We start from the raw sequence: 13,772 nt of genomic DNA, 5'->3' as shown, positions 1-13,772 counted from the left end.
TAGCTCCATGTCTTTCTCTGACACTTTGAACAAAGCTATGATAAGCGATGCTGCATTCCCTTCTCTACGTCCCTTCTTACATTAGTATGCTAACATTACATTCAGTTGATTAGATAGCCTGTTTCAAGGATGAATCCCCATAGTGGCCCTTGCCTTGTGTGTGTGTGTGTGTGTGTGTGTGTGTGTGTGTGTGTGTGTGTGTGTGTGTGTGTGTGTGTGTGTGTGTGTGTGTGTGTGTGTGTGTGTGTGTGTGTGTGTGTGTGTGTGTGTGTGTGTGTGTGTGTACCAACCACACAAAGCCAAACCACTCCTAACCAGCACCTCTCTCTTTTCAAGGTAATAGGGGTTGTCTGCTTTTAAATTGAGAAACAACAATGACTTCCCAGATGGCACCATACTTTCATTAATTTGCTTGAATTACAAAAATTAGAAGCTACTGTATTTGGCTCTTGTTCGTTCCTTTTAATTATTCTTCCCATCTTCTCTGTTAATTTATGATTTAATCTTTTCCTTCCCCTCTCCTGTCATTTAAGTCTCTTTCCCTATCCCGTGTTTTTTTTGTTCTCTCATTTTATTCCATCTCTTCCTCTCTCAAATATTTTAATTCACTTTCCTCTGTTCCTTTTTTATATATTATCCTCATTTATTTCTCCTCATCTCCACTTGTCTCTATATCCATTTCTATTTTCTTTGTTCTCTTCTTCTTCCTCTCCTCCTCTGGCTCAGTCTCCGTGGAGACAGCATGTCAAACAAACTGTTAAAAGGGAGTTGTGAGCTGCAGTCTGAACAGCTTCCTTTCTTTTCAGATTTGTCCTTTTAGTCTGTCTGCACCAGCAGTTGTGGTGTTAATCTGTTTAGGTCTCTAATGTATTACCATCCGTCTTGCTCTCTTCTCTGATGTCCTCTTAAATTTTCATTCAAGCAAAAACAAAGTGGTTTGCTTCAGACAAAATGAAATAAGTCACAATGTAAACATTTTCATTCTTAGTTTCAATGAACCATTATTCATCAATAAAAAAATATTATTTGACATTTATTGTCCACAGTCCATAAGCAAACGTAACTCATGCTGGCACGCTACTTTTCAGATATGGTGGGTCATGACATGTTTTAAATGATTTAAAAGGACTTGTAAGACATCATCATTCCTACAATTTATGTCAGAAATTATTCTCCATTGATTGCCTCTTTATTTGTGGTATTTCACTCATTTAGAAAACCTCCACTGTTGAAAAAGTGGAGGGAAAAGATAGGTTTTCATGGTCAATCAACAGGAGTCAAATGAAGAATTTCTTTTCTTCCTCCACCAGGCACCAATGTTCTCATGGCCACGACTGAGGGATGCAGATCCTGTGCTTCGCTGTGAGATGGCTTCCACTGGAGAAGTAAGTATCTCAGAAATACACGGCCCAATTCTTTTGTTAATTCTGTTTATGCTTCAAATTGTGTCATTTCTCTTATATCTCACAATGTGCTTTATTGCAGGTAGCTTGTTTTGGACCAAACATTTATTCAGCCTTCCTGAAGGCTATGCTCTCCACAGGCTTTAAGCTGCCGCAGAAGGGCATCCTGATTGGGATTCAGGTAAGACTACAGCCATCTGGAAGTCCACTTGCCTCCTGTTTGTGTTTCCTTTTGGTGCCTCCTGCCCACAAGACACTAGATGTGAGGTGCCTTCTGAACAGGTGGTCTAAATCTTCCATCAGCTACATACAATACCAGACTGGTACTTTTCACCACTCACCTTGATTCATGGGACTCGTAACAACTGTTATATGACTGCCATGTGCCATTAATGACTTTCAACAGCTCTCTAGTGACATTACCCAGAGAAATTGAAATACCTCTGATTCACTCAGTCCGCAGAATTGACGACAAACCTTGGATGAGTGGAAGAAAACTAAACTGTAGTTTAGTTGAAAGTTGAGTTTAATGTCGACCTGACGTTGTGATGCAGGATTGATGAGAAAAACAGAGACATAAAATATAGAAAATTACAACCCCAACAAACATGATCCTCATTTTAAAATTACCCACAGTGATGAGGACCATCTCACAGCAAATGATGCAAGTAGCTCAGTGCAAAACGTTTTGCTCATCCTCATCAAGAAAAGTGCTCTGTCAAAAGAAATCTAGAATCATCATTGCTGCAAAAACATTTCTCCCCCCATACCCAATCCTCAGCCACAGAAAAAAGTCAGTTTGAGCTCTGTGCTGTTTAATGACACCATATTACATGAGTTTAGTAATTGCTGCCACCCTGGGTTGCCAAACTGCGAGTTTGACTAATGCAGCTTCAACAAAGCATTCACAACAGTAGCTATATAATTGGTACTCTTGGGAAACAGGTCCACTTCAAGGCAAATGCCTGGGGTCACAAATTCACTGTTACATTGCTGACAAGCAGCAACAGTTTAGCCTGATAGATTCAGAACACAGCAACAAAACTGGTTAAATTTTTACCTCCGATAGTTCAAGAAAGATTGTGGTAGAAGGATTAAAACATTTGTCCAATCTCATTAGTCAGTCTGCTGACAAAGACTGTGGCTTTCAGCTTGAGAGCAGCAAGTTTCACAGTTTTACACAGGTGCATGAAATGCTGTATTAGTCCACTATCTGTAGCCATGGTTCAGTGTTCCTGATATGGGCGTGGTAAGAATGCTATTATGAGAAATCTGACTGTCGTATTGTCACCCACACAAGTAGGTATATCAAGTGAAGATGTAGTAGCCTCAATATGCTACTGCAGATATACTGTGATGAAACTACTGCTTTTCCGGAAAGTAGTGTCAGTGTTGGGAAATAAGACAGTGGTGTATCAAAAAAGAATTTAGCAAATGCCATGCGTGTGATGACACCTGTAATGTATCGTCTGAAATGATTGAGATTACTTCACTTTTCTACTAACCCTAACCCACTTTTTTCCAATGTTGTGTGTATGTGGGTTCTAATTAAATTTAAAGATTTTAAAACAACATTTTATTTTTGAAAATATATTAAATTTGAGCAATAGGCCTAATTATATACAGGGGTGGTTATAATATCATAGCATTTGCACAAGTCACCAGTCACAGACAACAAGGAGGGGGTGGGCTTATAATACTGAAATAAGTCCCCAGTTCAAGTCTAGATGTGGACCTTTTTGCTCTTCATTCTCTCTTTTCCCTCATTTCCTTTCATCTCGCTGCTGCTGAATTGATGAAAAACCGCTCACAGAATAATAGAAAATAATAATCAGTCACAGAAAAAAAAAATCATCATAAAAATGAAAACTGAAAATAAAATGAAACCCTGAAATCACTAGTAAAAGTAATTTAAAAAGTGGAATTAATGCAACCTTCATTGCTGGCACACAGCACTGTTATGCTGAAGGAACTTCAAGGTCGGCCTCCACAGTTGTTAGGTGGCTCAGTAAAGCCCGCACTTCAATTAACCTCAGTGAAAATCTGAGCCAGCATTGGAGATCCGTGTTCCTCATCCAATCAGACAACTCAGTTAGCCACAAACAAGCAAGGCAGAATTGGAGAAACTGCTGTACAGCTGTGAAAAGTTACTGTATAAAGGCCTATCCCAGAAGACATGGAGCTCTAATGTTGCCAGTGGAGCACCAACAAATTACTGAATGAATGTTATGTATCAATTCTTTATTTTTTTTTTTTTTTTTTTTTTTTATATATGTTGTTTTTGTTTTTGTTTTGTTTTTTCTTCTTTTACACATTTGAAATAAAATAATCTAATCTAATCTAAATCTAATCTAATGTTAATAAATGATCCTATCATGTTACTTAATGGCTCTATCATTAATTAAGAATTAACATATAACATTCATTTATTAAGTCAATAACTAGGGATTTGACAATACAGTTAGCCCACAGTTTGGTACAAGACAGGGTTCAGGGTTTGATGCAGACCACAAAAACAAACAATAGCTGTAAAAAAAAACTGCTCATTTATTTCTCATCAAGTCCAAAACAACAACAGCTACAGTAGGTGCAAGTTGCCATTGTGCACCTGTTTCCTCTCTCAGCCTTAATGCTATCAACTGGCTACACCTGGATGAGCACATTTTCCACATTTACCCACACAAAACTAAATTGAAAAAAATAATACCTACATAAAAAGAGCATTTTTAAAATAAACAGTGAATATCCAAAGTAAATTGAAATAACACTCAACAAAACTATAGCTGGCACCAAACCCAAAGTTCCAAAGCAAACATGGTAAATGCTGCCATTTAGTTTTATGATACATGAAGTGATAAAGCAATAGAGGCATGAATGCATTCAGTCGATGGAAATGTGCCAAGTACAGCTCAACCAAAGACATATTTCTTCTTCTTGGCCTTTATTTACTTTTTTAGTTTGCTAGAGACTTTTACATGAGTTTAAAATGTTTTAGCAGAAAGGAGTGAGTAGAAAAAATGCAACTGGAGTTCATGTGAAGCTTTGAAATTACTCTGCCTGAGCTGTAATACACTCTCACTGTTGGTTGTCACAGCAAGCACATGTACAATGTGAGAACTCTTCTACTGGCTGACCAAAAGACAGACTGCACAACCATTCCAGCGGAGTGAGAGACAACACATCCAGCCCTGTTGCCACTCACGCTGTTGGTCATATCAATTTTTCAGCTACACGATGCCCAGTTTACTGTTACACCCACTATTACATAATGTAATGAAAGTGAAAGGTCACAAACATTTCCTGAGGGTGTTGTCTCAGCACTTGTACATGTGTATATGAGCTGTAGCTTACACAAGACATTACTGAGTTATAGTCACTGTTGCTGTTATGGCAATCCAGTTGAGTTTTAAATGTGTATACATGTTACAGTTCGCTTTCAATTGTGAACAGTAAGTAATGTAGTTTATCTCCTGCGATTTATGTAAAATTGATACTCGTCTTGTATTTATACTGTAATGCTTCCATGACATTTTGTTTCTTAATTTCTGTCTGCTTCTCATATGTCCAGCATTCATTCCGACCCAATTTCCTGGCTACAGCCTACCAGCTGAAAGAGGAAGGCTTCAAGGTGAGTACCTTTATGCTTCAAACACTATAGACTTCTCATTGAAGATCAGACATATTTTCCTCTGAGTTTCAACACTGGTTGATGGAGCTTAGAGATTAAAGGTGTACTATGCAGGATTTGTTGGTTGGTGTTAGTAAACACTCAGCTCTCAAAGTTGGCCTCTGAAAGAGAGAGTAGTGGTGGTTGAGTGAGCAAGAGAGTAAATGAAGAAAGCAAATGGCACTGCGCTGGTGAAAACAAAGATGTTAATTAGATAAATAAGACGATAAATGGTCTCTACACTACGAATCCTGACCTCGCACCCTGTGCACTATTATTGGCTGGGGGTTACACTCCCACTGCCAAAAGATTGACACTCAGAAGTGTCCCAAAGACAGCAAAATACTAAGAAAATACAGACAGAGGGCTGAGTCTAGTAAATAAATACACCACCCCGCACTTCTAGTGGATTATAAGTGATGATTGAGAAGAATTATTTTTGTATGAGTCCATACACTGTTTTTTTAGGAAAATCCTTCATAGCATAACATTTGAAGAAAGACTTATCTCAATTTGCTCAATATTGTATATTCTGTATTGATTATACAAGGGGTGTAAGAGAATTGCTATAATATTTGTCTTTTGCTCTCCTCTAGCTCTATGCCACTGAAGCCACCTCAGCTTGGCTTTGTGCCAATGATGTGCCTGCTACTCCAGTAGCCTGGCCCACTGAGAAGGAAGGAAACAGCAGCTTGCCCAGTATTAAGAGGTTGGGAAGTATTATTTTGATGTTTGAATAGTTTTTTATACATTAATGGAATCATGGAAAACAAAGCCAGCCAATGTAAAACTGAGCCAAACCCGTAAGCCACAGACTTGCTTATGGTTTCCTGGGGCTGTGCTTAAGTAATACATAAATTGTGATTCATTAGATTCAAAATAAGGATATCTGATCAGCATAGGATACTGCCTCAAGATCTGAGGGCATAGCCCCTTCATTATCGCTGTAATATGCTGACAAGATCAAAGAAGATTCAGCAGACTCTGAAGTCCAGTCATTGCATTAGCCAGAATAGGGCTTGACTTGGGAGGATGAGGAAAGTCTTATATCAGAGCAATATCACAGCAATGCCAAATAAAGTTAAGGGAAATCAAAAACGCTGCTCAAGCATCTTTGTCTTTACAAAGGAAAATTACAAGTAATGATTTTTAGTATTAGATAATCAAGGACAACATTAATTTACATGATAGCTGATAGCACTGAAAGTAAAGCTGACTTACTGACAAAGGTGTTATGTTATTTGTCACTTAGCTTCAGTTAAGTGTGTGTTCAGCTGTGAGAAATAAAACCTTTTCAAAGTTTTTTGCAACATAGAATAATTGATGCACCCTGATTGTGACTGCAGTTTTTAGGTAATGATACCATGAACTAGTCATGATCATGCTATAATAAAGCCATCTGGACTATATGTTTGGAATATGTTGAAGAATCGAATGTAAAGGGAATTTAATAGGCTCAGGTCAAAAACAGCACAAACACACACGTTTGTCTTTATATGCTTGTGAGGACACTCGTTGACATATTGCATTTCCTAGCCTCTTACCCATCACTGCAACTTACTAATCCCTACTCTTACCCTATACTGAACCTAAACCCAAATCTAACCTTAACCTGAAAACGTAAGTCTTAACCCTGAAATTGCCCTCTGAAGTTGTGGGGACCAGTCAAAACAACACTAGTTTTCAACTGGAATTTTTTCTCTCAAAGATATAAAGAAATGCGAACACACACACACACACACACACACACACACAATTATGCCCTGGTTTCAGTATTGCCTTTTTCATTTGAAGGACCGACAACAGTTACAACAAAGGTCGTGTTTCTCTCTATAAAGAGTTGGCCTCTATGCCACCACGCACGCCAGTCTTGTGTGTGTGTGTGAGTGATAAAGAGAGAGGGAAATATGCTGTAAGTAGTATATAAAAGAAGTTAAGGAGTCAGCAAATTAATGTAAATACTTCACAAACTGTGACAATAGAAAACATGCTATAAGCAATGTAATTTCTCATTAAGAATTATTTGTTGTTCGCCTCATTTGCATGCTATAATTCTTCTAGGCATGGGATTTTTAAAACAAATTAAATGGTGTTGTAATGACTGACCCTACAACCTAAAAAACAGAGAGATGGCACATGGATGGATAAAACAAGTCTTGTACTGATGTGAATGTTTATTTTTGACCACTGAGGGGCAGAGACCACTCACTGTAGCACCACCCTTACATACAGCACTGTTGGCTTAAAGAGTTCATAAAAACGTAGTAGTAACGGGTTTTCCTCCTTGTGCATCCAGTAGAAACAAAGAAATACGGGCATCCTAACCCATCCGGTTTGGTATACAAAGTTTTGTAAAATATTTGGGTCACATTAGCTTGATAATCTTCTTTAACATCCACTGGTTTACTTTGGCTCTCTGTCATTTTGTGCCAAGCAGATAGTGTACTGTCAGCTTATCTAAGCTCTTTTGCTGGAACCTGCTGCCAACAGTTTTATTTAAGGGGGGCAGTGAGAGCCATTGGGATAACACTATATGGACTGTGGAACCAAAGCTGCAGTGCCAGATGTTGATTTTTAATGGGATATTAAGCATATTATTAAGCATATTGCATATGCCACTTGAGGTATTTTGATAATGTGATTTCTGACATTTTTTTCTTTCTTTCTTTTTTTTGTAGATTGATCAACGAGGGTCATATTGACCTGGTAGTCAACTTGCCCAATAACAATACACGGCACCTAAAGGATAACTTCCTTATCCGCAGAATGGCTGTCGACCACGGTGTTCCCCTCATCACTAATTACCAGGTCAGCAAATGTCACACCACCTTTTGTGTCTTATTTGATGGGCTTCAGCTTAGAGTAACATATAGTGGATGTTCACTTCAAGCAATTTTTTTAATGATGTATTCAGTGTATGTATTTATTCAGTTTGATTCTTTTTTAGACTTACATTTTGCAGTAATTCAGCTGTTTTTCTAGAGTCAAGAGAGGTTTGTGTAATGTTAGTGCATGTTTTAGTTCCTAGTCCCTAAAGATGGTTGGTACAGATCATTTATGATGACTTTAGAGGTGGAATTATAAAACTACTTTACTTGATACTTAACATTTAATAAAAGTGGTTGAAAATGTTTTTCTGTGTGTATTAGGTGGTAAAGCTGTTTGCAGAGGCAATTCGCTATGCAGGTGAACTTGACACTACCAGCCTCTTCCACTACCGGCAGAAAGAAAGCCAACAAAGAGGTGCTGACCAGCATATCTAGAACTTCCCTGCCCTTTGGTTTCCTTTTGTAAAACAGAAATGTTAAGTGGTAGCAAATTTATGTAATGTAGTTTCTATACATTTCTTGTATCTGTTTTCCCATTACCTGGTGTCAAGAAAGTGGTGAGTTATTTTAGGGTAGAGTAGCAGTCTGTCAGGGGTTACCTAGACCAAAACGCAAAGGATGTTGGTGCATCATGAAAAATTGTGTCACATTCCGATAAAGGTTAAAAGTTGTAACTAATGGCTTCATAACTGGTTAATACATGAATTTACTAATGTTTTATAGATAAGTTGTGAAAACCATCTGGTTGGTTATCCTCCTTCAGCAGGACACTTGCTTTTAAATGTTAATTTAAAGGGGACTCATGGGATCCCATTTCTTGATTATATAGTGGGGTTAACAGCATATCATAGAACAATATTTCATGATAAAAGATATGTGGGAGTCTGGAGTTGTGAATGTTAATACGTTGTTTTTTTTAAAAATGGACTAATGTCCAGGAGCTACATTCACAAAGGATCTTATTTTACCACTGAAGTCCTCGTAAGAAAAGCTGTTGAGACCAACTTGGCTAAGAGAATTGCCAGGGTTTACCATTTTGCTATTGCTGACACCATGTTTCCTGAATGAACTTAATCACTCCACAGTGATCTGTGCCAATCAATGCAAAGTAAAACAATCAAAGCTTTTTTCTTAAAGGTCAGAAGTCAAACGTGTGTAGATCAAACTTCCTGACAAACCAAAAAGACAACGGTCATGCTGGGTGAGGATGAACACCAGAGATTTTTCACAACCTGGAAACCTAAATGTTTTGGGGTTTTTTTCTTTTTTTTTGGGAGGGGGGGATTGGTTTTTTTTAATCAATGCCTTACAAGTGACTGATAAAGCATTAATGGATGATATCTTAACCATTAATAATGCCCTTAGTTACAGTTCATAAAGTGACTTATCTGAACATGGTACCAAAGAGCATAACAGCACTGGCTTTACACTGTAACTCCTTAAGGACAGTGTTGCTGGTGTGTTACAGTGTTTTCTTTTTTTCTTTTATTTATGATCAGTCATTTATGTTCTGTTTTATTTTTCAATGTATGGACCTCTGTGAATGTGATGCAATGTTGTTTCAACATCTTCGCTGTGCCTTATATCATTTTAATACAAATGGTTTGGCTAAATGCTTTTTATATGCATTTAGCCGATTTTAAGACATCTTTTAGACTTAAATGGTGTTAGAAATTGACTATACAGTAGACATGTACTGTATTCATGACTTTTAAGCCACTGTTAAGGTAAGTGCAATTAAGTTAAACGTTATGCATTTTGATAAGAAGTAACTGTTATTTAGTTGGAGCTCCAGCCTTGAAGCCCTTAGCTTTAAAGTTTGAAGTTATGACAACCGATCTGTTTATACTTGGATTTATGTGTATATACTGTATGTTTCAGACTGAGTCTGTGTTTGAGGATACTCATGATCAAATGAGTATGATCAAACATCATGATCATCATAACATCATAACTGCATTTGACTAGACACTGCATAATAATAATCCCCCACTCTGCTTTTCTGTTAGTGTTTATGTTAGTTTGTGTTATGTATGAATCCAATGAAACATGAGCATGACTCCTCTCTCACATGATGTGAATGTGTGTGTTTATGTTTGTATTGGACATGCATTAAAAATGTGCTGTTTTTCCTCCCATTCAAAAGCCTGTACTTTAAACCATACATTCATCCAACACATACAACAATAAAACTACAACAAATCAGAGAGCAGTTTACTGTAGATTAAAAAGACTTTTAATCAGACTTTTTTTCAGTAAAGTCTATTAATGCCAACAGTGTGCATTTAGAAAACCAAACAAAAGCTCAGCCCATTCTTAGAGATGTTTAATGCAGCCCATACGTTAATGGAGAGAGTAGACAGGAGTCCAGGGTGTCTTGCGTTGAAATGGTTTATTTACTTGGCTAAGGAGAAGTGAATGATTGATCAGTACATGTTATGTTCTGATGCTACCTTCAATTCTGAAGTTTCTGTCCTCCAGGGATAGAGCCATGCCCGAATATGGGCAGATCCAACACATCTACAACATACAGAATTTAGTCTACTGGTCTAAAGACAAAACATTGCTTAGATGACACTCAGGACCTTTGTCTCCATCCAACACTATATAAAACCTCTGACTACAGATACCTTTACCCCATTCAGGGAAAACAGTCAAACACATACCTGACCTCGACTGCTACAGCAACATTATCAAAATGCCTCCTGTTTTCCCCAAAAGGAGCAGACTCACTGCTTACCACTTTCTCAAGGGGAGACTGTCTAAACCAAGATTTGGTGTGGCCTTGCGATGACTGCAAAGCCCAGTGCTTGCCAAATGATGGAAAATTCCCTAACACCCACTAAAACAGGTGAATCTGTCTTAAATATGCAGTGTGGAGTTCAAATGGTCAAGCAGCACAGCTGCTCTGACCGTGAGAATAAGCCTGGGTTCCAAGGACCACATCATCTCCATAAATATTTTAACATTAAAATTATTTTAAAATCTATTAAACCTTTTCAAAACCTGTTCTTATTAAAGCATGTTAAAATCATTAATGAGTAACTCCTTCAAGCATATTCACCTCTCATCATGAGTATCAATCACAATGCTATTGGGGCTAACACAAGGGTAAATACAGGAATAAAGTCTATACCGATAATCTAAGTTACTTTGTACTCCTGTTAGCATAACTGTTTCACCTTTCATTTACAGACACAACTCCAAAGAGTGTTAATATTGATCTGCCTGCAAATCCTCTTCAACCTTCTTCCAGCGTTATGACCTGAGCTCAGCAGCCTCACTCCGCAGCTTTTACATGTAACTCAGTATAGCTTTTTCTTTGATTAAGCAATGTCACTCTGTCTTTAGCTCTGTAAAAAAAAAACTACAAACAGCACAACTTCACTGAATGGGAATTCAGTTTTTCCTCTAACTATGTCCACAGGAGGGAAAAAAAGCTATTTAAGAGCTAGAGGGGGGCAGTTCATATCTACACGGTGAATGTGGTTTCACTGCAAAACTGCTTCTTCTGCATTTGTGATTCAGGGGTTAACCATACTCATTACTCTAGTGATGTTACATCTGATATTAGAGATGCAATACTGGTTTCAGTATTCTGAAGCAGTGGCATTGAAACATCTTGACCTTTGTTCGGATCTCCGTACAGAAAGTCATGTGTGAAAGTCATCTGAACCACAATGGGGCACTTGTTCCTCATAAAGTCACTGAATCTTACACTAATTTTACAGTCTGTAGTAGTAGTCTAGCTGTAGAGTGTTGTCATTTAAAATTGCACAAGCACACTTACTGTAATAAACTTATATATAGTTGTACTGTGGTCTGATAGGAAATATTGACATAATGGTATACACACCTAAGGACCCTGCATTGAGCAGTACTTCTTAACAAGCCAATCAGATCAGTCGGTTGAAGTGTAGTGCTTAGCAAATAACCATAGTTAAAAAAGCATGATATCACCGTCCTTGTCAATGAAGAGGAAGCGGAGGGTAGCATCAAACAGCAGGGCCAGAGGAGTGATGAGTAGGGGAGAACGGGGTTGGTAGTCACACTTTTTACTTTCCTTTGAATTCCTCATAAACCATAAACTGAATAAATTCCCTTTTAATTTGTAATGAAAGCCTAAAGTGTCAGGTAGAAATAGAGTGGTCTTGCTTTCCTTCAGCTGATCCTGTTCAAAAGATATGGGCCGTCAAATATGTCTTGTGCACTTGTGACAACCAACCCCACGATGGGGATGGTTGTCACACACTATGGGGTTGGTTGTCCCTGTGTTATTTTAATGGGGAAAAATTAAAAATGTATACAGTCTTAAAAAAATATTTAAAATGTTTAGTTTAATTGAAATACAACAACCTAACACATCCCCTGCACCAAGAGAACATAAACAGGAAAAATCATTCCGTTAAGTGCCTTTTTTGTCCTTATATGACAATATTGTTAATTTTCACCTCTCTGACTGCTCTGAGCATCACATCTGGAGGAGTCTGACCCTTGTTTGTCTTCCTGACAAAGTTCCTGGTCATTTTGCTATTTTAAAAGAAAGAAAGAACTAGATATATCCCACTATATATGTATATACCAACATGTGACAAGCTTCCCCAACTGGGATTTTTTGCTACCAACAAAGCTACCAACCACATGTTTTGGGGTAGCTAAGAAAAAAACCTACCTAACTATCGCTCTCTCTTCATACTTTTTAATGGTAATAATTGTTTTATTATAAACTCATTGTGTAAAAGCCCAGAAGAGAAACACTGAAGAGTTGGATATTTACATTTTCACATGAAAAACACTAAACGTCCTCTCACCTCAATGTCAGGTAGTTTATTCCAGAAATGACCTCTGAAGTAACATGTAAATTCTGAAACCTTCAGTACCAAAACTTTTTAACAGCGCCCTCTAGGGCCCGAGATCTGATGAATGTGACAACCAACCCGTGTGACAACCAACCCCGTTCTCCCCTACATGTAAACAAAGTAAGAGAGGAGTGATGAGCAGAAACTTTTTGTGAATTGGCCCAGGGCTATTGTGAGAAGGACATACAATGTGTCAAGGCCTGAAGGGTGCACTGAAAGGGCTGAAGGGTCATTGAGAATATGTTAGAGAAGATAGGAGATTTATATTTGAAAATGGCGTGGAGAGATTTGGGGTTTGTGAGAATAAAGGTTGAAGTCAAGGCATCAACAGGAGGCAGTGGAAGAAGGTAACAAATAGCAAGTCATGGGACCATTAATGTACTGCAGAAAAACTTCAAATCTAGATCAGCAACCTTAAGGAAAGCATCACGTTTTAGGAAAAATAAACAGAAAAAGAAACAAGCAAGGCAGCTTCTTATAATGATACATTTAAAAAGTAACATTGAAAGGAGCTAAGAGAGAGTTAAAGTCTTGCTTAGAAATACTACATACAGATAAAGATGGGCACAGGGAGTTAGGATTACCAGTAGATATGCCTCCCCACTGGGGCATATACCCCATCCAATGAATGTTAAAGACCCCACTTTAAAAGAAGTGGAAATGGTAGTTAGGCAAGCAAGGTCAGCATCAGTCCCTGGATTTAATATATATATATATGCTCCCGATGTGGTTTTTGTGGAAGCGTGGAGGAAGTAGTGTATTTTTAGGCCTTAGTGAAGGCAGGAAGGATCTTTATTATATTTTGTTGTTGTTCGTTACCTAGGAATAAGGAAATAGGAGTAAGCTAATCAACACCTCTATGCAGAAAGCTGGAATAGTATATATAGAAAGCTGTAATAGTATATGTATAGTATAGATATATCTAGGTGCTTGGAGCAAGATCTGACATCAAAATTTGTCAGCAAAGAGGGAAAGAATAGCTTTGTATGTGGTGTTCGTCAATTAGCAAATGCAT

General features: G+C 37.8%; 1 protein-coding gene across 1 annotated transcript in view; it reads left to right on the top strand.

Moving 5' to 3' along the window:
* cps1 (carbamoyl-phosphate synthase 1, mitochondrial) overlaps window positions 1-8,333 on the top strand; it is a 50,513-nt gene extending 42,180 nt beyond the window's left edge. The window contains exons 33-38 of the mRNA XM_062431304.1: window positions 1,311-1,385; window positions 1,486-1,584; window positions 4,972-5,031; window positions 5,667-5,779; window positions 7,749-7,878; window positions 8,220-8,333. Coding sequence (XP_062287288.1) covers window positions 1,311-1,385; window positions 1,486-1,584; window positions 4,972-5,031; window positions 5,667-5,779; window positions 7,749-7,878; window positions 8,220-8,333 — 591 coding nt within the window. The remainder of the gene's footprint in view (window positions 1-1,310; window positions 1,386-1,485; window positions 1,585-4,971; window positions 5,032-5,666; window positions 5,780-7,748; window positions 7,879-8,219) is intronic.
* The last annotated feature ends 5,439 nt before the right edge of the window (window positions 8,334-13,772 follow it).

Source organism: Scomber scombrus, chromosome 13 (genome assembly GCF_963691925.1).
Source record: "Scomber scombrus chromosome 13, fScoSco1.1, whole genome shotgun sequence".
Lineage (NCBI taxonomy): Eukaryota > Metazoa > Chordata > Actinopteri > Scombriformes > Scombridae > Scomber > Scomber scombrus.
This window is presented reverse-complemented; position numbering and strand designations above follow the sequence as displayed.